Source organism: Cyprinus carpio, chromosome B13 (genome assembly GCF_018340385.1).
Source record: "Cyprinus carpio isolate SPL01 chromosome B13, ASM1834038v1, whole genome shotgun sequence".
Taxonomy (NCBI): Eukaryota; Metazoa; Chordata; class Actinopteri; order Cypriniformes; family Cyprinidae; genus Cyprinus; species Cyprinus carpio.
The window spans coordinates 4,784,317-4,808,542 of record NC_056609.1 but is presented as its reverse complement, the minus strand read 5'-3'; the positions used below and the strand labels follow the sequence as shown (position 1 = coordinate 4,808,542).

Genomic DNA, 24,226 nt, shown 5'->3' with positions numbered 1-24,226 from the left:
TCCTCTAGCACAGCACGGTTACTTAGATACGGAACGAGTACTGCGTACTTTGACTTGCTATGTAGCTGCACGACTCCTGAGGATCCTATGGCGATGTCTCGCTTATATAGCCAGATGACCCCGCCCATTCTGGCAGGCTTTGGCCGGCTTTACCATCATAGGCTCATGCAGTTCTGCTGCCGAGCCATTGGTTTGTTTTTGATTCACTGCACGAACCAATGGCCGTCCAGTTACACTGCGTCATTGAAAGGATTCAGTCATCGTAGAAAAAGGTGTTTTCCCCAAAGCGTCTTTAACAGACACAGTACTCGTTCCGTATCTCAGGGAACTGAGGTTACGTTAGTAACAGAGTACTTTTTTAATGAATAATTATATCTCCTGGCTATTTTCCCAGCACATTCACAGTCATTACTTTTGCTGGTACTTTGCAGCAAGCTTTATGAGTGTGCTTGAATGCCAGTAATTTAGGAACTAAATTAATTTAAACATGTGATTAGTGGACCAATAGCTTAAATGGACAACCCACTATTCAACTAGAAAAATCTTAAGTTGGGGCAGCCCTATAATAGTCACATATTATTATTCATATTAGACATGAATATTTATGTGTTTTTTTATTTTTAATTCTCTTTTTTTTTTTTTTTTGGTTTGTGTTCTTTTTTGGGTGATGCATTGTTGAATACTTGACAGATTTGATCCAACAAAACTGATCTTCATAGTCTCGTAATAACAAGCGACAGAGTCCAATAAACTCAATGTAGTGTTTTGTGAATATTCAAAACAGAAGGTGTATCCAACTCACCCATGGCTTGACCTCTGGCCTTCATGACTGCTGCGTTTATCAAGGATCCATCCTCTCCTGACTGAAAGCCTTTTCCCGACAAATAGCCTGGAAGACGAAGCTTGCTGCCCTGAATAGGGGTGCCCTGAAAGGTGTCATGATTCAGAAACGAATAGGCCAATTAGAACAGGACATGAAGAGGCACATAACTGACTGTTTGCTGACAGCAACCTTTGGCTAAGAAGAGCTTTCTAAAGCCCCTTTTACACTGCACTTTGGTCCCAGAAAATTGCCGGATCGCCTTCTGTGTGAACATAAAAACGTGCTGGGATTGATTCCGGGATTGATCCCGGGTTGGGGACCTAGTAACATTGCCGGCTTTAGTCCCGGAATGAGCTCTGTGTGAACAAAAGCCAGAACCAATGCCCTAAAGGGTGTGTTGTAGTGATGATGCACGTTATCGTGCGACTCTTTTACCTGTGTTTTGAAGGCAGATCAACGTTCGCAACGAAAAAATATGTGCAAACTGTGCAGCAGAGTTTGCACAAGCAGAGATCATTTAGCTCCTCACTATTCGGGCTGAAGCTGAGATTGTTCGCCAGCTTAAGTGAAAGTTAGCCTGCCTATCGTTTTCGACTCGCACATTACACGTCACATCCTGATGTCACGTGTCATTACGGGACCTTTACGGGTTGTGTGTGAACACACGCACATATACCAGAAAATCACTGGCAGTGTGAAAGGGGCAAAATCTAGTGACCCGGGAGCAATTACCCGTGTATTTTCCAGAATCGCAGTGTGAAAGGGGCTTAAGATGCAGATACATCAAACGTCAAACATCAAACACATCATTTGACATAACAACACAGAAGTCCTGACTGAAACATTAACTTGACAGAGGTGGTTTAGGAGTGACATGTATTTCAATGTGTTTGTTAATCCCAAATCTTTGCAGTGTGTACAATACATGTCCAGAATGATGGAATAAATGCATGACAGACAAGAAAATTACAGTATACTGCTTACACTGAATCAAATTCAGCCATACACATCCGGAGAAAGAAACCTTTTAGAGTTCTGGATGTAGAACAGATCTTACAAGCATCAAGTTTTAGTGGCAAGAGGACAGAAAACTGTTCATTATTCAGTTAGTGCTTGAAGAATGCGAAAGAGGCCCAGACTGTCTTTGTATATCAAGCTGATTTGATTTAAGACAATCACACCATCCCCTTTGCGAAATAGAGGTTTAAAGATCAGAATTAGAGGATCCAAGCAAACACATCCGCCTTTATAACGGACCACTTCCATGCATCATTGCAAAGCCAGAGAAAGAGATTGAACTCAATCCCAAATCCACACAGAGAGCAATATATCAGTAACAAGGCAGAGACAGAGGTCAGGAGCAGGAGACGGAGATTAGATGGGGATCTGTCACTCATTTCTTAAGCACTATACCTCATTGGATGACCCTTGGCTGTCAAAGGAGTCAGATGATTTAAGAGGAGTAGCTGATTTGCTGTTTGTCAGCCAGGGTTTATCATAATTGCGGGTTAAATGTTGGAGTGTCTGTGAGAAATAATTGTGGATCAACCACAGATGAAGGGTAGTAATAGGAAAAAAGACAGACAATACAGGAAACAATTATATATCAACAAATAATGATAGGGCTATGTAAGGCAAATGTCACAGATATATTCCTGACAAAAAATGTTTATGCTGCCTTTCAACTTTTTCGGCCATTTGATTCAAACAATGAAGTGAGATGAATTTAAATGATAAACATGATTCATTCAATACTGATAGACTACTACTAAATATTGATAAAAAAAAAAAAAAAACAGTTTAGTCTAAATAAAAAAAGTGACTTTTTTGCAGTTTTCATGTGTGCTATGCATAACACAGAGAATCAACAAAATCCACACCTTGGGTGTGTTGGAGCCGGGTGGGTTGGGTTGTGCAGGGCAGCTGTGGCTAGAGTTGGATCTGTTAGGGGAAGTGCCTCTCGAGGACGGCCGTGACCTTCGACCTCTGTAGCGGAAACTGGCCATCACCTGGGTGGTGCCTTCTGGGAGAATAAACTTCTCACGCAGCTCCACGTTGGTTCTGCCCTTAGCTGGAGGAACAACATTAAACAGTGCAATGAGCCTGGAGCCAAGACCACAGCAAAACCCTTAACACGGTTCAGAAAATAAGCCTCTGAAATTCAAAGGAATACTATGGCTTTAGTTCAGCTTGAGGTCTATGCCCAACATCTGTGGTATCAAGTCGATTTACTTAAACTGTTTATTATTTGATCTGTGAAGTTGTCTATATCAATTTAATCACCCCACAGTAATTACTGCAAACACATTCGTTCACAAGTTTGATTGAAATTGAGGGGCAAGGCCATTTTTCATGGTAATCAACAGCAAACTACAGATGCTGTTCACAGAGCTCAACTTGTTTTGAACCTAAACATTCCTTTAATACAAGTTTCAGGAACTTATTTCAGAAAGCCATTTTAAAGGTTCTGATCTTGGTCGATTTTTATGAAAGTATCTTTAACTCGGCTGGGGAATGATGGGCACCCACTCAAGTGAGCATAGTATGGTTTTGCATTTTGCTTTGGTTTGATGTAAGGAATGATTTGCATGCATTTCACATCACTGGCAAAATAAATAAATAAATAAATAAATAAATAAAATATTGTCATATAGTAGAACAAGACTATCCTTCAGGGACTGCAGTTTAGAAAAATTTTTTAGCAAGAAATATTTGGTTTGTTGTGTATAGTTCTTTTTAATGTGATGAATTATTCATCTATGCATTATCTTGTATAGATCAGATTGTCGAGCCAGTTTCACTGAACTGCAACAGAGCTACAATAAACACATGCAGAGAAAGTGAGAGAGGACACATGACGCAACACAAAACCACATGCTAAACAGTCCCAGACTGTGCGATGGAAAGGTAAGCGTGAGATTAATGTTAATGAGAATACCATTCAGGGATCACTGCAGCACACACACACACACACACACACTGGGATGCACACATACCACTGGGTTGGAGCAAGGAGAGAAAGTGTGAGAGTTGCCAACCTATAGGAGACTGAGCAATTGAAGAATTTGATTCCGAACGCAACATTTTACTCCCGTGGTGGTGAACTAGAAGAAACGATAATTGGGTTTATACACAAAGCAGCAGGAGAAAGGAAATTCTGAAAGAAAGGCTTCATGGGAAGAGACCAGTAAGCTTTAAGAATCCCAGAAACAGCCAATTAGAGTGCAGGAAGAAAAGAATCAGCCCCAACAAATGATTACAGCCTACATAAGAGTATCCATCAGTAACATTCTCATCTCTTAAAATTTTAAACTGCTATAATTGTTGGGAATTTTGGATTCTGTTCCAAAGCCTAGTGAGCTGCATTGCTTTCTACTGTCTACGCTGGCAGGTGCTTCCTGTAAAGCAGCATCTGAACTCACATGGAACCTCACAAGTGACACAGCAGTCCATTTTTAAATGAGACTTGATCTTTTTATTATACACTTTTCAGTATTGAATGAAGCTGGTGTCAGTGCTATATGGGACTGGCTTCACCACAAAGTACTCACTTTTAAATTTGGCCAAAACGAGGTTATCTTAGAAGGCAGTATAATAATTAAATGCTGTTTAAAATGCTATGTAGGAAACCCAACTAGGTTTTTGGAACAGAACCTTTGTGTCTGCAACATAATGTCTTGGTGGGAATAAAACACAGTTGAACAGTTTTGTTATTCACATTATCAATACCTGAACAGCGTAAGCCGAAGTTGAGTACAACATCAAGTGGACATTACCTCTGCACGGGTCATTTTTCACCAGGAACTCATCCAGGGCCATCCAACCACCACCCACCCGCACCATCACCGTACTGCGCAGGATCCGCACCAGCCGCAGCTGCTGCGAATCTCCAAACTGGACACGAACAGAAAACACAATCATTCCTCTGAAATACAGTCATGTTTGTCAGTGACAGGCATGCAGCAGAGCAACATCAGAAACCTGGGCCCCGTAACACACTTTTCAAAAGAGTAAAAACTAGCCATCATACATGTGGTGGAAGCAGTGAGTCAAATCACAACATTATTAGTCCCAGTTAGATGCTATTTCTGTTCTGTTTATCTCTGGCTTCCTCTTGTTGCTCTGCTGAGCCATTTGATCAAAACGAATTTTGATTGAGACACAACATTGGTTTCATTCCAGAAGACGTGAAATGAGTGGTCAATCCAACTGGTTTCATTTGTGGCTTTGTGCTAATTTAGGATTGATCATGAAATAAATAAATAAATAAATCGTGTGTGGTGGCGTGGTTCATTATATGTCATTAAAGGTGCACAAAGTCATCTCAGAGTTTGCATTACTGATTGATTGATTACACAGTGGTTCTGGACCTCATGCTGCCACCTGTGGGCGTGGGTGAAGCAAAAGCAAAAGATTTTCATAATAAACAGCATTACAAAAATATTCAATCTGCTGGCATATGTCACCCATGACTTTATTCCACATTCAAAAGTGTCTTATACATGCATAAATAATTATTTAGTAAAATAAACAACTACCTTCATAGTTATTCATCATGTTAAACATTTGTCAGATATACTGATTTCTTTATGTGTAAAACCTTATTATAACAGATAAAGTTACTTAGTGCACGTTTAAGACGAGGTGGACAGGATCAGTGTGTCCAGCAGGGTGTGCTATAAGCGCATTCTACACCCTCTGGCCGAGGCTCGGTTTTCATACAAATATGGGCACTGGCATGGAGACGGAGGGGAACACATGATCATAGCATTCCCCTTCATCCTCCATGCCAAAGATAGGAGCTAAAGAAAACAACCAGCCAAATGTTTGCTGCCAGTTGGATATGGCCAAGGCATACGGATTTCACAGCACAGAAAATTATGGCCTCATGCTTTCCGTTCAAAAAAAGAAATCATACCATATACCAAAGTTTTTCCACAAGCCAAAAATACATACAGAAGTTGCACCGTCTAGAACTACAGACTACCATTCTCATAGAGGATGCGTGTGTTGACACTGATGCTCGACTCACAATAGGAACAATATGGAAGAATGGCTGAGATCGACTCGCTGAAACTCAACATGACTGACACACTGAGCATCTCTCTGGCCTGCAAGCCCTTTATTCTCGAAGTGATACCCAGAATGAATTGATACCATTGGTGAATTTGGTGATTGGGGGGAGGAGAAGATGAATTTTGAAGCATGATCGAGAGAATCACAACAAACGGCTTTAAGAATGACCATTTACCAGGATACAGCTTTCCAAAACAGCAACTTGTAGATGGGGGGTTAGATTTTGATTGTCCCTGTTTGTTATATTCTCTTCGGTGATTAAGGGGTCATGTAAGCAGCGAACGAGACCAAACTGTCAAAAGAATGGTTTCAGTTGATGTGATATAAGGTTCTCAATACAAAGGAAGAAACAAAACATGAGGTTGGCACGGCCAAGGTCAAGGATCTTCCCAAAACACCACCCTGAGAAAGCATGTAGCTCATGATTTTATGTGATTCATACAGGTAGAATCATGCGTCGAAATTTCTCCTGAAGCTCTGGCTTGTTAAAACATCAGTCACAAACTGTGGTTAAAGGAAAAAGTGAGGCTCTCGTAAAGCAGAACTCAAATAAGATTAAGTCAGTTAAGCAGGTAGCAGAAGGCAAGCGTACCGTGTTAAGCTGCAAAAGCTGTCGCAAATTATAATAAAAAAGCAGAATGCAGTGCTGCGGGGAAAAATGCATTTGAACTCAAAAGCAGATTTCTAAAAAATAAAAACATCCTAAAATGCCCTAAAACTGGGCATCTGTAGAACAAGTCAACATGAAACATTCACAATCCCTTTTACTTCATAATGTGAAACATTCCAATTGATAGCTATCACTGCAAGCAAGCAAGATTTTAGAAAAACTGCATTAATGAGCTAAAGTAGAAACAGAATGGTTTATTATTAATAAAAGCAATCATTGCAGGTATTTTATTATTATAATTAGTATTATTATTATTTTTTAAATAATGCTCAATGTTGATTTCATGTTGACTAGAAACTATTTCCCAAATATTTGTGCTTGTTTAACTCAGACTTAAATTAATCTGCCTTAAAATTACATTATTTTACAACATATGAGATATTAAGAACATACAGTCTCAGCACTCAACCATTTTTGGTGTCATTTAGTATTAAGGAAGTAGAAATGTTCATCTGTATTTATAACTTTCTCAAGCCACTGTGCTTCAGTGCCAGTGGAGATTTGCACACAGCCATGCCACAAACTAAATGGCTAGCTTTGGGAAGAGAGTTAAAAACTTAAATATGGTTATCCGCTTGTGAGTTTAAGACAGCCTTAAATATTGGGCATTCAAAGACACAGTGACAGTGAATCAGATAAAACAAAAAGCATATCTTTCAAAAGCATGTATACCTGATTTCCAAGATAGAACTGATGTGGGGGAAAACAGCAGAAAGACAAACATTAGTAAATATCAGTTCACTCTTTTTGGTTTTTACAATAATAATAAAAAAAAAAATACAAAAGACTTTCTATACAACTTTTGATCAGAGTGGCACAGTTACAGGCCTCCAGCCAGTCAGAAGAAAACGTATTTATTATAGGCAGAATATGGGCTGACCGTTACCAAATGTTGGAGAGAAGTGGATCAGGGGGAAAACCCTAAAACTTTCAAATATGAGAGACTGAAAAATGCTATGGCACGTAAAATGTAACAAAGTCGTTATCTTTGGCAACAGCAGTTTTGGGACAAAAAGGTTTGGGTAGAGGAGCAGTTTAACAGGGTTCTGTGGAACACTACCAACTTTCCATCTGGTCCTCAAAACATTCCTTATATCAGCTTTGATACGAGGAATCAGGAATCAGAATGTTTGACTGAACTTTGCTAGACTGTTTACATATAATTAAGTTGTCGCCACAAAAACCAACATATTTTTTCTAGTAAAATCAAGATTGTTTTTTTCTTTCTAGCATTGAGGTAAATGCTGTTTTGACATCATATTTTTTGAGAAAACTAGATAACCTTTGTTGTAAAATGACAAATTTAGGTTAACAAACTATTTATTTATTTCATTCCTCACCTTGTTTCCACAACCATATAATAGTACTTGATTGTTTTGATTTTATTTTTGTCTCTTTATTTTGAAAATCTTAGGGTTCTCGGCCAAGGGTTTCATGACTCATCCAGAAAGCATGAACAATCTGTCACTTACCCGATATTTGTTGGCGCCAATCTGCTCTACTTGGAACCGTTTTGGACACTTGCACTTTGCAACTTGGCGAGTCACCTAAACACAAGTCATAAATCAGACAGTTCCAATTGTTGCCTAGAACTTTCCAGAAAGTGCCCTGGCAACATTTACCTCATCTTCAATTTTGTCTGCATCGGTTAATGGTTTGTAAGCATCTTTGTTGGGATGCAGAGCAGCCACAAACTCATAGTAGTCGATGTAGCCATCGCCGTCCCGATCAAAGATGTCTGCCACAGCGCTCATCTCCAGACGACTGGTGGGGAACCCTACAGGACCAGAGAGGCGTTGAGGGTACAGCCTGAAAGATTTAGACCTAATCAACTCACGGTTTGACATCTTTCCTTACTTGAGGACAGGATGCCATCAATGAACTCCTGCCTGGTGACTTTGCCATCCTGGTCTTTATCAATACGCCGGAAGAAATCCATGACGCGTGATTTCTTGTGGTTCATCCAGCGCATGTAGCGCTTCCTCCATACGTCAAAGTCAAAGTTGGCAAATTCTTTCAGCTGAGGGCAGATAAGAGTTCACACTGAGTGTGAAGGCACCTGACAGGAGTGTGAGACAGGTGTGAGGTCAGGTGTGCATGTACGACTGACCTCTTCTAGTCTGTCCAGAGCATCGTTGAGCTTCCTCCTCCTGTCCAGCGCCAGCAGCCACACCTGCTGCCACTTACTGACCAGCAGGTTCACTCGGGGGTTCTTCGTCTCGATTTGTGTCTGTGATGCTGCGGTGTACATGGACTGTGTAGGAGATCTCTTTCCTGATGACCAAACAAACAAATGGCTTCATCAGACAAACCTCAACAACCAGTGAGTGCACTTCTGATTGGTGGACTGTATTACAAAAGCTGCTGAAGTTTTTGTGTACGACTTAATAACAATTAGCATTAATTAGTCATTTAGTGTCTAGCTCAAGGGCACACATTTGCATTTGTTCATTTAACAGATGCTGTTTTTAAGTGACTCATCCTAAAGAGACAATAAGATGCTAATACTAGGACAGAGATGAAGATGAAGACACACAGTAAGCCCAGGGTCATAAGTGGGGGGCAAAGGGGGCTGTGGTGTTGCTTAAGAATTTGAACCTAGAGCTTTTTGGTTATGAGCTTAAAACTTTATCTACTCTAGGGCTGTGCCCAAATTGCGTACTTTGCTACTGTAGTAGGCCAAAATCAGTTTGTGAAAGGAGTAGTATGTCTGGATTCACAGTATTCATAAAAGTACACTGAAAAAGATTTTACTTTGGACCAAAAACAAACAAAAATACTAATGTGTTACAGCCAAATTTAGTTCTCAAATTATATTAATGGTTTGGTTCAAAACTTACATTTTGATTTAAAATGAATCAAGAATATTGACCCCAAAGACAAAAACAAAGCAAAAAGATTATTATTATTTTTTTTTTTTGTTAACTTAATATCACCATAAACAAAAGCTAAATTAGTAGAATTTTCAATTAATTTTGTTTAATGTTTATTTTAGTTCATTTACTATAAAGTCAACTTCAAAAGATCTTTGTTTATAGTGATATCTATTTACAATATGCATAATCTTTTCTTTTAAGTACTAACAAAAAAACACCAGAATTATTATTATCGTTATCTATGCGGGTTGTTTTTTTTTTTTTCTGTGCCAAACTGAATGAAAACACAGGGCTCAGATCGGATGCTGGTACTCACTGGCCGTCCGTCCTTTCCCTAGAACAGGGATCTGAGACTGAACCGGAGGATCCGCTGTGGCTTTTCTCTTATGAGTTTTGGTGATTTTGTCCACATCTGGTTGTTTTCTGGTCATCTCTTCCATGAATGCCTGGTGCACAACAGAGACACAAACAGCTTGTTCCTACAATTCAGACTAATTATGTAATGATGTTGCAGCTCTTGAGGGTACCTGGTGCTCAGCGATGAGCGTTTTGACTTCCTCTAACTCTTGAGGAAGAGGTTCCTTGTCTTTCTCGCCGAGCGTGGTTTCAGCCCACTGCAGCCAGCTGAGCAGGTTCTCCAGCAGATCTTGAGTGGACAGCAGTTCGGCCAGAGCACTGGAGAGTCTCTGCTGGTGCTGTCGGGCCCAGGCTGTTACCTGACCATCACACAGAAATCTGATCATACCGTACACAACGCTAACAGTTATGGATCTTCCACTGTGGAATCTGACCTGCAACCTTTGGTTACCAGCCCAGATATTTGAAGCAGCACACAAAACAGGAAAATACTTTCTTAATCTGGCAAGTTCTGATTGGCTGCCTTCACACAACTTTTGAAAATAACAGAAAAACATATTTTTTTCTAGTCTGCCTGGAACTGTTGTATTTATAAAGTTACTTAAATAAGCACTTTTGGAAAATAACTCGTATCTAGATTCATTGATCCAGATGAGAGTGCTGTCAAATCTCTGAAAAACACAAACATGTTTTCGTTTTTTTTTTCTGTATTTTTTTTGTGCAACCAAATGTCTTTTTTCCTCACTCTTTTAGTTATCGTGGTAAAAATCTGTCATTAAATGTGTTTGGACATTTTACATGTCCCTCAGATAGTTTGTAGTGAGCAGAACTTTATGCTCTACTTTTAGTAATCTACTTTTATAATATTATACTTATGATGTGCTTCTTCTCAGACCGATTGGGAGAAATAGACGAACCTCCTCAAAGCGTGCTTTGATGATGGTGTTCCAGTGCTTGATGGTGGTGATGGAGTCTGGGTGGCAGATGGACAGGATGGCTTCTCCCATGCTCGTGGCTTTATTCAGGGCCAGTCGCTTCTCCTCCAGCTTCTTCATAAACTCCTGCATGCATCAAAAGTTCTTCCATTATGGTTACACGAGTAGCCCATCTCCAACAACACACAGGACATGAATCATGCTTCAGGTCGAGTGTTGTGCAAAGTTAGATGTGTGAAACTCATTTGGCTCGCAAAGAAGATTATATTGTACCGGCTATACATTATTCTGTATTTATTATATGGTTACTTACCAAATAAATAAATGGATGTGAAATAGTAACCACATACATAAATAAATTAAAAAAAGTATTATGGCATAAATTTAAAATGTAATTTGTGTTAATTTACTTGTTATTTCAAAAATGTTACTTAAAAAATCTGACTATGTAGAATATGTATGCCATCGATGGCATCCTATTCTCAGTATGTAGATTATGTATTACTATCTATCATTAGTAACTGGTGTCTTTACAAATGATGAAACATATCATCTCCAAGAATGTTTGCTTTCTTAAACTGTGAAAGTGAATAATGTCTCGGGGAACAAACTATTTTGGATATTGAATACGAGATCACAATGAGATGAAATATGGGAATTCTTTCCTGGCAAGCAGTAGTTAATAAAGATTTGAAGCCATGTATGGCTTTTGTTACTCAGTTGGACGTGAGGAGAGACCGGGCTACGGATCACTACCTCACATTATGAGTGGAGCTAATAAAAAAAGAATGTCAGGGTTGTGGAAAACACACACACATACACAAACACACACATGTTCTGTCTTGGAAAGATTACGATCCTTCTGGCACACACTTGCATTTAAACTCAATGTTGTAATGTAGAACAGATACGATTTCATTTTTTGTGTTTACTGTGGCGCATCATTGTTGTCAGGAAATACCGATATGCTATTGTCACTGAAAGGTTTTACAAGGTAAACATCACACGTGTGGATTCTTTGTTATTATTGTGGGAAACTTGCCTTGTGCTGTTCAATGAGAGCGCGGAGGGCTTCTTCATCGTCAGGCAGAGCACCGTGGAAGCGAAGGCTCTGTTCGGCCTCGGCAAGCCACTCCAGTAAGATATGAACGGTGGAGTGGAACTCCTCAGCCTGAGGAACAGTGTTCAAATGTGATAATACATTAATTATTTTTTTATTATTATTTTTTTTTCACGAATTCACAAAGCCTATAAATGAGCATTTCAAAATCCTCTGTTACCCTGTGTTTTGGAGTTCAAATATCCTGTTACTTTTATACACAAAAGCTTCTTTAACAGTCCATTCCACTCTTTTGTAGAAATCCTTGTGGTTGTGATATCAGTCAACTAGATTTCAGTTCAACCAGCATTAGGCCTAACAGTCAGTGTCACATTGTGCTCTGGTCACTGAAGGCTGGAGCAGCACAAACTCTACTGGATCTGACAGCAATTCTGATACTTGTAAGTTAGTTTTGTTCTTGATTTTACATGCAGGGTTAGCCAATCATGACCGTGTAGAAGTTTTTACAGTAGCTACAGCAGCTTGTTTTATTCTAACGGTCAAAAAGAATGTGGAAAATTGTTATTAAAAACAAAATGATGTTTTCAGGTCACGAGTGATGACGAACAGCATGTCTTACCTGACAGAGTGCCTGCTCGAGCCGTGTCTGTTTGGACACAGAGAGGCTGCAGACCGTCTCCCAGCGCGTGCTCAGCTCTTGCATCTGAACTTTGACCCAGGACGAGTCATCGTGACTGCTCTCAGTGAGCTCACGGGCCGAGCGCTTCAAAGCCTGCACGCTGCCAGTCCTTTTGCCCAACTCTTTCTGGAACACCTGCAGTACACATGGAGAAATACATACATTCAACCCATCCGCATTTAGCTGCTTGCAAAGATAGCATTCTAACCCAAATGGAAATGAGTGATTTGGAATGATCTGCATAAGCAGCGACATCATCATACACATGCATTCTAAAAATAGAACTCCTAATGCTCATGTGATGCAGTAAAAATCATTAAATGTATATAGAATGGATACATGTTGGGTTTTATTAATTTTATTAGAACTATTATTAGTGCCTAATATCGTCAACATTCCATGCACATTTTGTGAGGTTGTACAGTGCTGTCTATGTCATGCCAGAGCCCGTGTCCATCTCTGATGTCATCACATTAGGGACCAATTAGGGGGTACTTGTCCACTGCTATCAATCACACTCCTGACGTTATTATTTCCTAAGAGCCAGGCTTTACGACATTTGCATGTAACGGCAGTCATGTCATCACCAGGCATTAATTACGTAGCCTATAACTTTCCAGCAGCATTGGTCACTACAAAAAAAGATTATGCTGGCTCTGTGACTTTGATGATGTGGCGTATGAAATATGAATCACATTAGGCGATCCTTCCGTGTCTTGCGACTACATCAGTGTGGAGATATTTATAGAATGTTGTCCAGCTAGATCATACAGTTCTAGACTGCATCCATAGAAATCATGTGTAAACAGCACCAAACATAGTCAGAAGATTGCTGGTGACCTTTTTCTTAGGTTCTCAGTTCCGAGCATGAATGAGGTCATCACTTAGCTCATCAGCTCGAGTGTGTTCTGATGTCCGCTCTGGAGATGTGTTTGAGTTTGGGCTTGCCAGCACTTCTAATTCAAATCCTATTACACTCCCTCTGATGATGCTACAGCATAATTATATCCCTGCCACAGACTCCCAGAACAGAACTAAGAAGTTCAATCACAGGGACGGATATTTTAAGAAAGATTATAGACAAAGATTATGAGAGAATGTTGAAAATATCTAGGGATGTGCCAAAACAATCATGTAATATACTGTGATAGTTTTTCATGATGATTTCTTTAGATATCTGTTTCAGTTTCATTCATTCACTCATCCATCTAGAGTTCAGTAATGAAGATCAGTCAAACTCATGTGGGTACCTTATGGCTGTCGATGAGGTTCAGGACCAGGTCTATGTCTCCATGCACAGGCTGGTCTTCAGCTAGCTGTGGTTCCACTTTATAAAGCCAGTCGATGAGAGCCTGCAGTGCGTCTGTGAACTGACCCGAGAACAGCAGAGCCTCCTCCAGCTTATTCTGCCTGTAGAAAAAAAAAAAAAGCCCATATGATGTCAAATACATAATTATGACATATTGTCTGACCATGAATCATACAATTAGTTGGCAAATAATACAGATATTAAGTATTGTTTAATCAGCATTAATATTTTAGGTTTAAATTTTGAAAATAGGTTTGAAAATGGGTAACATATAAGGTTTCATTCGTTAACATTAGTTAATATTAACAATGAAAAATACTTCTAAAACATGTTTCATTTTAGTTTGTCAGTTCATTTCAAAATTTACTAATACATTAAAATCAAAAGTGTATCTGTTAATATTATTTAATGGATCTGAGCTAACATTAATTAACAATGAACAGTTGTATTTTTATACAGTTAATATTAAATAAATACTGCAACAAACGTATTGCTCATTGTTAGCTGATGCATTAACTAACATTTACTAATAGGACCTCACTGTAAAGTGTTTCCAAGACAATACATATTTTAGGGATTTGTAATCACCTCAGCTTTTTTGCATTTATGTTTTGCTGCCTGATTTAAATTCATATTCCATTACTGTAAAAAGAATCACTTTTGAGAATAATGGCAAATGTGCATAAATTGTAAAAAAAAAAAAAAAAAAAAAAAAAAAAAAACACCTTATAGAATAGACTCTGAAAGAGCCTTAAATTTGGTTATGCAAAATCTATACTTTTTTAATAGGGGAAAGTCTGGTGTTTTCCTGAAATCCACCCAAATGCGCATGTACCTCTCCACAGATTTCCCGCAGACTGTGTCCCATTTGTCCCTGAGCTCACTGAGCATGTCGTCCAGTTTCTGGTTGTCATCTTTCAAGGAGGTCTTGTCCTTCAGAGCTCGGCCCGTGCGACTGCTGGTGTCATACACCGAATGCTTGCTGCCCAGAGCTTTCTGGAACTCCTACAGTCCCCCACACAAGACAAACAGAGGCGAAGGGTCATTCCAATGGAGCTCAAGGGCACATGTCCCGCAAGCCATCCTGTGAGACCTTACGGGAAGCCTGATGTCATCAAATCCTGCCTTTTGTGTTTGTGACTGACTCATCAGAACATCTGAAGCACTGCTGAGCTGTTAATTACATACCACCACACAGTACACAATGCTCTGAGTGCCGCCCACTCGTAAAAACCACTGATGCTGCACATCATCTGTGACTGAGGAGCCTGACTTGCAATTGAAAAACATCTAACATCTCAGTCTGTTTACTTCCCTTTTTCTTGCTCCACAAGTGAGTATATCAAAATAAGAGCATTTGGAATGCATTTTATTACCATTTTAAAACTGCTTTAGACTAATATTAGTCCTCTTGTTTTTTTCTTCTTCAAGAATGGTCATGGCTTTTTGTATCAGTTCCATTAAAAGATAGCTGGTCTGATTTAATCTAAAAAGTAAACCTTATTAGCCCTTGGTTAACTGCTACTTGGCCAGACTAGTTCTTAACCTAGTTTATCCTGGCACCAGGTGGGAATGGTCATGTGTCTCAGCTGATCTCTTGCGATCGGATCACTGAAAGCAGACATGTGTTGGACAGAGTCGTCACCTTGTGCTGGGTTAACTGCGTCTTGATCTTGTCCGGATCATTAGCGATCTCCAGCTCCGAGTCCAGCGCTCTCTCGGACTCCTCCAGCCACTCCATCAGTTTGTTCCAGGACTCATGGAACTGCAGAAGACAAGAGCGTGAGAATCCATCAGTGTAGTATGCAGTATATTATACTTAGATCAGAACCAAACAATGTTTTACATCACTGAACCACAGAGAATTTCTTTTGGCTTTTTCACACTGAACAACAAAATATTCTTGCTCAAAAATCGATGGCAGTTATTAAATAACTGTTTGCATACAGTGCATATTTAACCCCTCAGGTCGGTATTTATTAGAGTCTGTGTTGATACTGTAGGTCTTTATCATCAGCTCTGCAGTGTTTCTCGTTCTTCTTTGCAGCTCCAGCTCAGTCTGGCTGCATGGAGCCCGTGAGTGGACAGTGTTTTTCAAGTTCCCTCATAAATTCAATTGGACTGAGATCTGGACTTTGACTTGGCTCCTCAAAGACATCAACATTGTTGTTTTAAGCCATTCCTGTGAAGCTCTGGCTTTATGCATGGGCATAACAAATCTTTTGTCTTGTCTTTCAGGGATTTCTCTGTATTTTCCTACATTTATTTTATCCTATACCCCTTATTCAGACCCGTTCATGGTCAAGAAGATTCCCCACAATATGCAAGACTGCACATGAGAGATCTTCATATCCTCTTGTACTATGAATTAAGTTTATCTGTTTACAGGGGCAATGCACGTTTAGGAAAATGACTGTAAATGTGCCAGAAATGAGCCGAAAGGCTATTTTTCAACTGTAGACCCTTAACAGAATGCCAAAGATGTCAAAAAAAAAAAAAAAAATCTTCCACATTATAAATTCACTTTGCCTTTAAAGAGTCTCGTTAAGTTGATCAGTGGCAAAAGAAGTCCAATTAAGTTCTCTGTGATTCAGTCATTCCTTCAGTGACTATATCTAGCAAAGATGTGTGATTAAAAAAGCATGGCTTTTAAATGAGTTTTATTTTTCCCACCTGTTTGGCACGTTTCCTGGCATCGTCCAGCAGGCGTCCTCTCTCCACTGACCTCTGCACGACCTTCTCCCAGCGGCCTTGAACACTCAGCAGGAGGTTCTTGATCAACACCACGTCCTGTTTCTGACTGAAGTACTTGAGGTGTGTTCCTGTCTTATCCAGCTCGATGATCTGATCCCGATGTGAGTTCACCTCAGTCACAAATACCTGCAAATCCAGCAAAAAAAAAACAACAAAAACATTTTGGAAAAGGACTATTTCTTTCAACTACAACAATATGGCTTATTTAAAGTCACAATGAAAGTAGCAGCAAGTAACAACATATGATGATTTTTCACAATGTAATTATCTTACTGTATGGTAAAATGTATTACATTATGATCACACTGTTGATAATGCAAAAGAAGCACATAGTGTACAGTAGAAACGGTGTTATAATATAATAATTATCAGTAACAATGTATTTTATGGAGTCCTACGTACAAAGTAATATTAATTAACAACATGATCTTAATACAGGGTTAGGATTTGGCTTTGGTTTAGGGTTATTGCAGGTAATTATGCATAATTTACTGTCATTATTATAGTAAGAACATTCAATATATCTAATAAGGATTTTTCAATATAACACATTTAATAATATTAACATTATTGCAACAATATAATATAAGCATTGTTGTTTTAAAGATACAGTTTTTAAAAAGCGATTTATTTTTATTTGTATTTTTCTATACTGATTCTGAAGGGTTTATTTATTTATTTATTTATTACAAAATAAGATATACTAAGTATACAGTGTTGGTATCGTACACAACATGTATACTTTTTGTTGTCAAATATTTCATATGCTTATTTATTTATAAGTAGTAATGGGATATTCAATAAAAATAATTACTGCATGCATATTTATATCTGGTGCATTTCATTTACTTTTAAACATAAACAAATTTGACAATGTTTTAGTGACTTTATAATGTAATAGATTTCTTATCATGTGAAAACTTTTACTACATTATTAGCTTAGGATTTTATTACATTTTAAGAAAAGTATTACATTATGAACATTTTAATACATTAATAATATATGTAGTTATTACATTACTATTTGTTATTACATAAGTTGCTGCAATATTTATGCAAAACACACGCATAGATGAACTGTTCACAATAAGATCTATAAAATGCAGTGAATTTTCATTTCATGCTGAGTTTCAGCAATAAGCCGGTTCTCCTTAGACTAATGTTGCATATCATGTCAAAGAGCACTGACCTTATGCTCGTCTATCTGGAACATGATGGTCTCCAGGATGAGGGAGGCAGGCGAGGCCATAGCGAGGGTCTGTTCGGCCTGCGTCAGCCAGTTAATGAAATCCTGTAGTGAGTTATGGAAGTCTGTGGCCAGCGTGAGGGCCTCCTCCAGTTTCACCTATAGCCAATCAAACACAGCCTTTCATCTCAGATTCATGTACAGGGACAACTGTAAGTCATTGCTAGGTTGACTTCCTGAAGAGTGTGCTTTCGTAGCATGTAAACATCAGCCTCAGCACCTTGGGGTTTAAGTTTGGACTATCTAAAATGAGCTGTATGGCTTGTTGTAGACAATACACTAGTTTGACAAAGGAAGATGTTTGGGAAACAAGTTTGAAATCAATCCTTAGGCTAGTTAATAAAAAGACAAGGCAAGACATGTGTTGTTATTTAGTGCAATATGATGATATCTTTGTTATTATCATGTCACTGATAGGCAGAGGAGGATATGAGACACTCAATGATCTCATCCAGCAGCATGTCATGTGATGTCTGCTTAGCATCACATGCGAGGAGGTATATTTGTAAAAGCTGCAGATGTTAAAGAATGACTTCACTATCACAGACAAGGTTCTGACAACAGCTTGTGTGGTCATATTCCTGTTGTAAACAAACGTCTGTGATGCAACACAGCAAAGGGACCTAAATCAAATGTTCATTACTCTAACAACAGTCAGATCTGATTTGGACTTCTTCTTCACTCAATATATGCTCATTTTGAACATTGATAATTATGTGGTCATCTGTCACTCACCTATATATGTTCAATAAGTCTTATTTTTGCTTTGGTCTATTCTATACCATTTACTGTACGTTCATTGTATGGAAAAGAGAAGTGTGTTCATCTTAAAATGTTCTCCTTTTGAGTGGCACAGAAGAAAAAGAAAAAAAAACAAATCACAGGTTTGGAACGACTATAAAGGTGGTCAATGATGACAGAAGTAGTTTTGTTTTTGGCTGAACCTAGTGGTTTACGCCACCTCAGCAGCTTTTTCGAGACCGCAGACAGCTCTACTTTGTTCTGTAGTGATTTATAACTCACTTTGGGCTTGTGCTCGAGCGAAAAAGAATCGTTCATCTGACCACATCAAAGCACAACAGCTGACAGATCTGAGACCACAGCTTCATGAACATAATCAGGACTTCAGCTCTGGGATCAGTGATGATGAGAAGGAATCAAACTGACAGGAAGAACACAGAGCAGAGGGAGGAAATAAGACTCTCACCTTCCTCTCTGTCACTTTGGTCTGAACACATTCCCACTTCTCCTGCAGGTTGCGCAGGTCCAGTTCGGTGGTGCTGTCTTGACCCTCAGGGGTCAAGGTCAAAATGTGCTGCCCTCGGTCAAGAAGCTGCTTGTATATTTCCTCCTTGGCTTCCAGTGTACTGCAGAGCTCCTACAAACACACAGACATATGTTGACTTTTGAGAGATTTACTTCTGATGTTTGAGTGTAAATATTTTCTTTATTGAAATCAGAAGTCTATCAAATGTTTCATAAAAATTGGTTGCACATTCATGCAGTTAGATAAAGCCAAAGTCTGACTAGTGTTGTGTTTTTTAACGAAAAATGAAAATTCTGTCACTGTTCAATCAGCCTCATATTACTTTAAACCTGTCAGACTTTTTTTCTCCTATGGAACACAAAATGACATTTTGCAGAATATCCAAGCTGCTCTTTTCCACGGAAAAAAGGGTCTATCACGCTCCAAAAAGAATAGTGAATGTAGTTCATTAAGCTCTATATTTCTATGTTGTGCTTTTTCTGGAGCTTGATTCTGATCATTACATGCTTATATTTTGCTTGAAAACATCCGTTTGGCGATTTTTCATGTTGTATTAATGAGGAAAGAAAGTCATATGGGTCTGAATCATCTTGAGGGTGAGTACATTATGACAAGTTGTTCCGTTTTGGGTGAATTATTCCTGTCGTGATTAACATTCTTTAATAAAATGCTCAGATAAAACAAACAAAACTGTTCTCAATTTACAAATGCATAAATCATTGAGATGTCAAATAAATATTGTGTTTCGTTAGTTGTTACAAGCTGGCCATCGGTGGCGGATCTGTTGTAGTATTAAACACATACCAGATGGGTGTTAAGCTGCTCTCGGGCCGTGTCTGGTAAGCCTCCGAGGGCCTTTGATGGTAACAGCTGACGCTCCGTGTCTTTCAGCCACTGCTGCATGTCTTCAATCTCACCATGGAAACCTTGAGCCTGAAAACCACAATAGAGTCGCACATTCATTAGCACCGGCCAGAGGGGTGAGAGGCATGTGTAATGAGCAGATTGTTTGTCTGAAATCTCTCAGTTTTGAGAACAATGCTGTCTGGATTTTAAACGAGTTAGCATAGTCGATAAACAACAAGGTACTCCTCTTCCTGTTTTAATGTGGAAAAAAGTTACAATTTTGTTTGCTTGTTTTCTAACAGGATGTTTCAGGTCTAAAAACAATTGTGCTTTTTCCCCCCATTTTTACTTAATTAAAAAACAGTCGAAAAGGGTTGACGTAGATATCATTATTTATATGAAGTGTATATTTTTATATATATATATATATATATATATATAGATACAGGTATCTATATATATATATATATATATATATATATATAAAGTTGTTCTTGAGTCAACTTGTCATTAATTATACATATATAAAAAAAAATAATTTATTGAAATAAGAATTGGGAACATTGTTTTTTTTGTAATTGCTTCTACTTCAACCTTTCAGTGTTCACACATCAAAGCATGAGAGCATGTGCGTGTATGGACATCTAAGTCTTTACTGCTTCTCCTTCACATTCTTTAAGAATAAGTGAGGACATTTTTGGCCTCATGTTGAGAACATCGTCAATCATATCTCCATTTTAGGAAAGGCTCAGCCTCTGAGATTCCAGAGTTCCTGACCTGCAGCAGGGCACTGTCCAGAAGCTGTCTTCTCTGCTCAGTCTTCTCCAGGATAGTCCTCCAGCGCTGGTTGAGGTTCTCCAGCTTGGTCTGCAGACCTCGCGCCTCCTCTCCAGCACTGGAATCAATGAGGTCACTGCCAGCCTTATTCACCGCCTCCACCGTGGTCTTATGGGCCAGCACATCGTTCTGCAACACCTACCCAATGGAAAGAAATGACCATGCGTGAGATGTTCGAGGCGTCTGAGTGTTTCTGTGGCTCAGTTACCGCATTATGAACTCGTTTTCACTGTGACGTACGTGGTGCTTTGCAAGCTCGATCTCAATGGCTTTGGGATCGCCGCAGGCCTTCCTCTGTTCACCAAGCAGTTCTTCGGTATGAGAGAGCCAGGCCAGAAGTTCATCTAAAGCATGCTGGAACTGCCCTAGAGCCAGCAGCGCTCCTTCCAGCTTGTGCTACAAGACATCAGGACACACAGCAGTCATTATGCTATGATACGCGAAGTGTAGTGGAAAATCAAGTATTGTTATTTCTGTGCTGGAGATATGATTCTCAGTGCCTGACCTGTCTGTTAATAATCTTTTTATCCAGGTTGTCCCAGAGCATTTTCAGCTCATTCATTGGCTCCAGGATGGAAGTGCGCTCGGCTTCCTCTAGCACTTTCTTCAGCAGCAGCCCGGCCTGATGGTTCAGCCTTTCCATCTCGATCTGTAGCTGGTACGCATCACCTTTGAACTCTTCACACACACGACAGCACAGGTTACACCAGAATACTGTTTCACTATGGATGCATTTACACAGCAAAGATTAATGCAATGATCTTGGGCTAAAAGCATGTTATTTCACCTGTAAGCCATTTTAAAAGCATGCATGGTTAAACTTTAACAATTGTGCAGCCTTAAACCAACTGTGTAAGATGAAGCTAATGAATGGCTGTGTGTAAACACAGCTGTCAGCTCAATTATACTCATGAAACAATCAAACATGAAAGAGGCTGGAGATAAATAGCTCTAAACTTTGATCTAGATCCACTATGACTTTGACAAAAAGCACTTTGAGAAAATCTCCCACACACAAGCAGGAAAGCAATACCTTCAGCTCCTCGATCTGCTGTTTCACAGTCTCCAGGTCCGTGCCCACGGGCGACATCGAATCCAGTTTGCCCTCCATAATATCCACCGAGTCAAACATGTTCTGTCAGGGAGGAGAAAACTATTGTCACAGGCTTCACATCGAGTTGAGTTTCACTAATAGCCCCCATACAAATGTGGCTCAGGTGACAGTGAAAATGAACAAAACTAAGCCACACCTAAACTAATTCTACTCAAATCTGGAGTTTTGGGCGAACAAGTGCAACTGGTTATTATTCACAATGATCCCTTAGAACAGACTTTATGAGAATAAATGAGAAATAACACTTGAATTATTCAGCAACCAGGGTGAATCATTTGCTTGAATGATTAAAGTAGGGCATGTTCTCGATCTGGTTACACTGTGACAATGACAAAATGCACTTTTTTTCTCTCTCTTTCAAAGTCTCCACGTACCCTCTAGGGCTGAATCACATCACTTGAATCATTCATTTAACACTGTTTTTCCCTCATGAGCACACATTCAGCATGATAGCAGATCAGACTATGCTGACTAGAAACTAGCTCGGGAAGCTTCCCGTGACTGCATGAGCAGACAGATCTGTGGTCAGAGTCATCAGGAGGGTAGTGGTCTGTGTGTGTCATATTTACCTGGAGACTGTCCTGGAACTGCACCGCAGCCTGCATGGCTTCCTCTAGAGTCTCTACTCTCTCTTTCCATGCCTTATTCAGGGTTTCCCAAGCTGAGTTCACCTGAGGGACGTATGAGATGCGGTCAGACATTATACAGTGTGACGCCAACTCTGACTCATCCAGCACTTCAGTTACACCAGGAACATCCTGGGTCTAAAATGAACAATTCAACCAAATTAACTGCTATGTACTTACATCAAAAAATAAGTACAGTGTACTTATTGTGTTCATATTATATTGCGAAACACTTTTGCTGCTATTGAGGTGGGATGTGGGTAAGGTTAGGGACAGGTTTGGTGGTATGGGTTGGTTTAGGGGTGGGTTAAAGTGTAAGGGATGGGTCAACAGTGTAACTATGAATGTAATTACAGAAATTAATTACAGATGTATTTACATACAGGTATTTTTAAAAATGTAAAAACATGTATGTACCCAATAAGTGCATTGTATTAAATTATTAATTTAAATGTAAGTACAATGTAGTTAAGGCCACTAAATATAAAGTGGGATCCAGTGTACTTTTTTCAGTTTTTTTTTTATTTTTAATAAATTTACAAAGTTGTGACAGTTCAGTTTTTGCTTTGTCATTATGGTGTATGGAGACTACAATATAAAGCAGTTTAACATAAGGCTACAACATAACAAAACATAAAATAAATGAAGGGGTACAAATACTTCTGCATGGCACTGTTTTTTATATATATATATATATATATATATATATATATATATATATATATATATATATATATATATATATATATATATATATATATATATATATATATATATATATAAAGCTTCCAACATTTTTAAAACATGCAAAAGCAATGCTTAGAAAAATGTACCATGTTAACCATAATTAAAAATAAATAAACATAAAAAAAAAATTTAAAAAAATAAAACATTTTCTACTGTTTTTACTAGAATGGTATTTCAGCATAAACTATGATCACGTTTTTCTGAGGGAAACATTTGTTCTCCTATGAAGTCATTACCTCATCTATACTTTTCTTGATCACCGGCTTATCAGGTTCTCCGCACGCTGTCATGAGCTCCGCCCCCAGATTCTGGACCACATTCAGTTCCTCCTGCAGCCCATCGATCTCTTCTCTAAAGCCCTGTGAAGCAAAACAGCAACTATGAAGACTTTTTGCAAAGCTGAATCAATATCAAACGTCTGGTTCTGAAGCCTCCGGACCTCCACAGACTCTTGCTGTTGCTTGACCACTGAAGGATCGACTCCAGGATCCTCCAGCTCTTTCAGCAGATCATGCGTGTCTTTGATGGTGACGATGAGAGCGCAGTGATCACACCAGAACTTCTCGGCTAAGTCCATGACATCCAGGAGCTTGGCTTCTCTTTCCTCCAGAAGAGCTTGGATGTCATTCCATAGAAACACCATCTGGTCCAGCTTATCTTGAACAGCCAATCAAAACAGAAGAACATATTTTATCACACTGCTTTAAAACCAAGTAGTGACTCAAGCCCAGATCTCATTCGCTGAGATGACAACAGCACAGTTACCTTTGGCCGAAATGTCCTTGTCTGCTCCTTCAGAGCGAGCGATCATCTCCTCTCCTCGCTGCTTGAGGGTCTCATACGACGGCTGAAGTTTCTCCAGGTCTACATTCACAGCTTTGTTCTCTGATATCTGCTCACGGATCTTCTCCACCTCGACAGAGATGGATGGAGGCTGGCGCAGGCGTTCGGCAATGCGCTCCAGAGACTCCAGCATAGGGTCTATCTTATCGTGGAACTGTGGA

At 39.2% G+C, this 24,226-nt stretch overlaps 1 protein-coding gene across 24 annotated transcripts in view; it reads right to left on the bottom strand.

The window, feature by feature from the left end:
* The window catches only part of dst (dystonin), a 156,053-nt gene that overhangs the window by 4,387 nt on the left and 127,440 nt on the right, over nt 1–24,226 (bottom strand). For 13 of the 24 annotated variants that reach the window (XM_042736048.1, XM_042736061.1, XM_042736049.1 and 10 more), the window contains 31 exons: nt 23,988–24,219; nt 23,662–23,888; nt 23,459–23,581; nt 22,419–22,520; nt 21,769–21,870; nt 21,241–21,414; nt 20,976–21,131; nt 20,676–20,873; nt 19,857–19,985; nt 18,993–19,163; nt 17,729–17,884; nt 16,459–16,665; nt 15,431–15,550; nt 14,621–14,790; nt 13,727–13,886; nt 12,417–12,611; nt 11,780–11,908; nt 10,720–10,863; nt 9,973–10,161; nt 9,762–9,891; nt 8,680–8,843; nt 8,427–8,589; nt 8,192–8,346; nt 8,042–8,116; nt 7,242–7,259; nt 6,075–6,191; nt 4,600–4,717; nt 3,820–3,927; nt 2,704–2,894; nt 2,237–2,347; nt 803–926 (listed from right to left, as the gene is read on the bottom strand). In XM_042736048.1, the coding sequence (XP_042591982.1) occupies nt 803–926; nt 2,237–2,347; nt 2,704–2,894; nt 3,820–3,927; nt 4,600–4,717; nt 6,075–6,191; nt 7,242–7,259; nt 8,042–8,116; nt 8,192–8,346; nt 8,427–8,589; nt 8,680–8,843; nt 9,762–9,891; nt 9,973–10,161; nt 10,720–10,863; nt 11,780–11,908; nt 12,417–12,611; nt 13,727–13,886; nt 14,621–14,790; nt 15,431–15,550; nt 16,459–16,665; nt 17,729–17,884; nt 18,993–19,163; nt 19,857–19,985; nt 20,676–20,873; nt 20,976–21,131; nt 21,241–21,414; nt 21,769–21,870; nt 22,419–22,520; nt 23,459–23,581; nt 23,662–23,888; nt 23,988–24,219 (4,558 nt within the window). The remainder of the gene's footprint in view (nt 1–802; nt 927–2,236; nt 2,348–2,703; nt 2,895–3,819; nt 3,928–4,599; nt 4,718–6,074; nt 6,192–7,241; nt 7,260–8,041; nt 8,117–8,191; nt 8,347–8,426; nt 8,590–8,679; nt 8,844–9,761; nt 9,892–9,972; nt 10,162–10,719; nt 10,864–11,779; nt 11,909–12,416; nt 12,612–13,726; nt 13,887–14,620; nt 14,791–15,430; nt 15,551–16,458; nt 16,666–17,728; nt 17,885–18,992; nt 19,164–19,856; nt 19,986–20,675; nt 20,874–20,975; nt 21,132–21,240; nt 21,415–21,768; nt 21,871–22,418; nt 22,521–23,458; nt 23,582–23,661; nt 23,889–23,987; nt 24,220–24,226) is intronic. The other 11 variants (XM_042736060.1, XM_042736069.1, XM_042736072.1 and 8 more) reach the window with 7 other exon arrangements.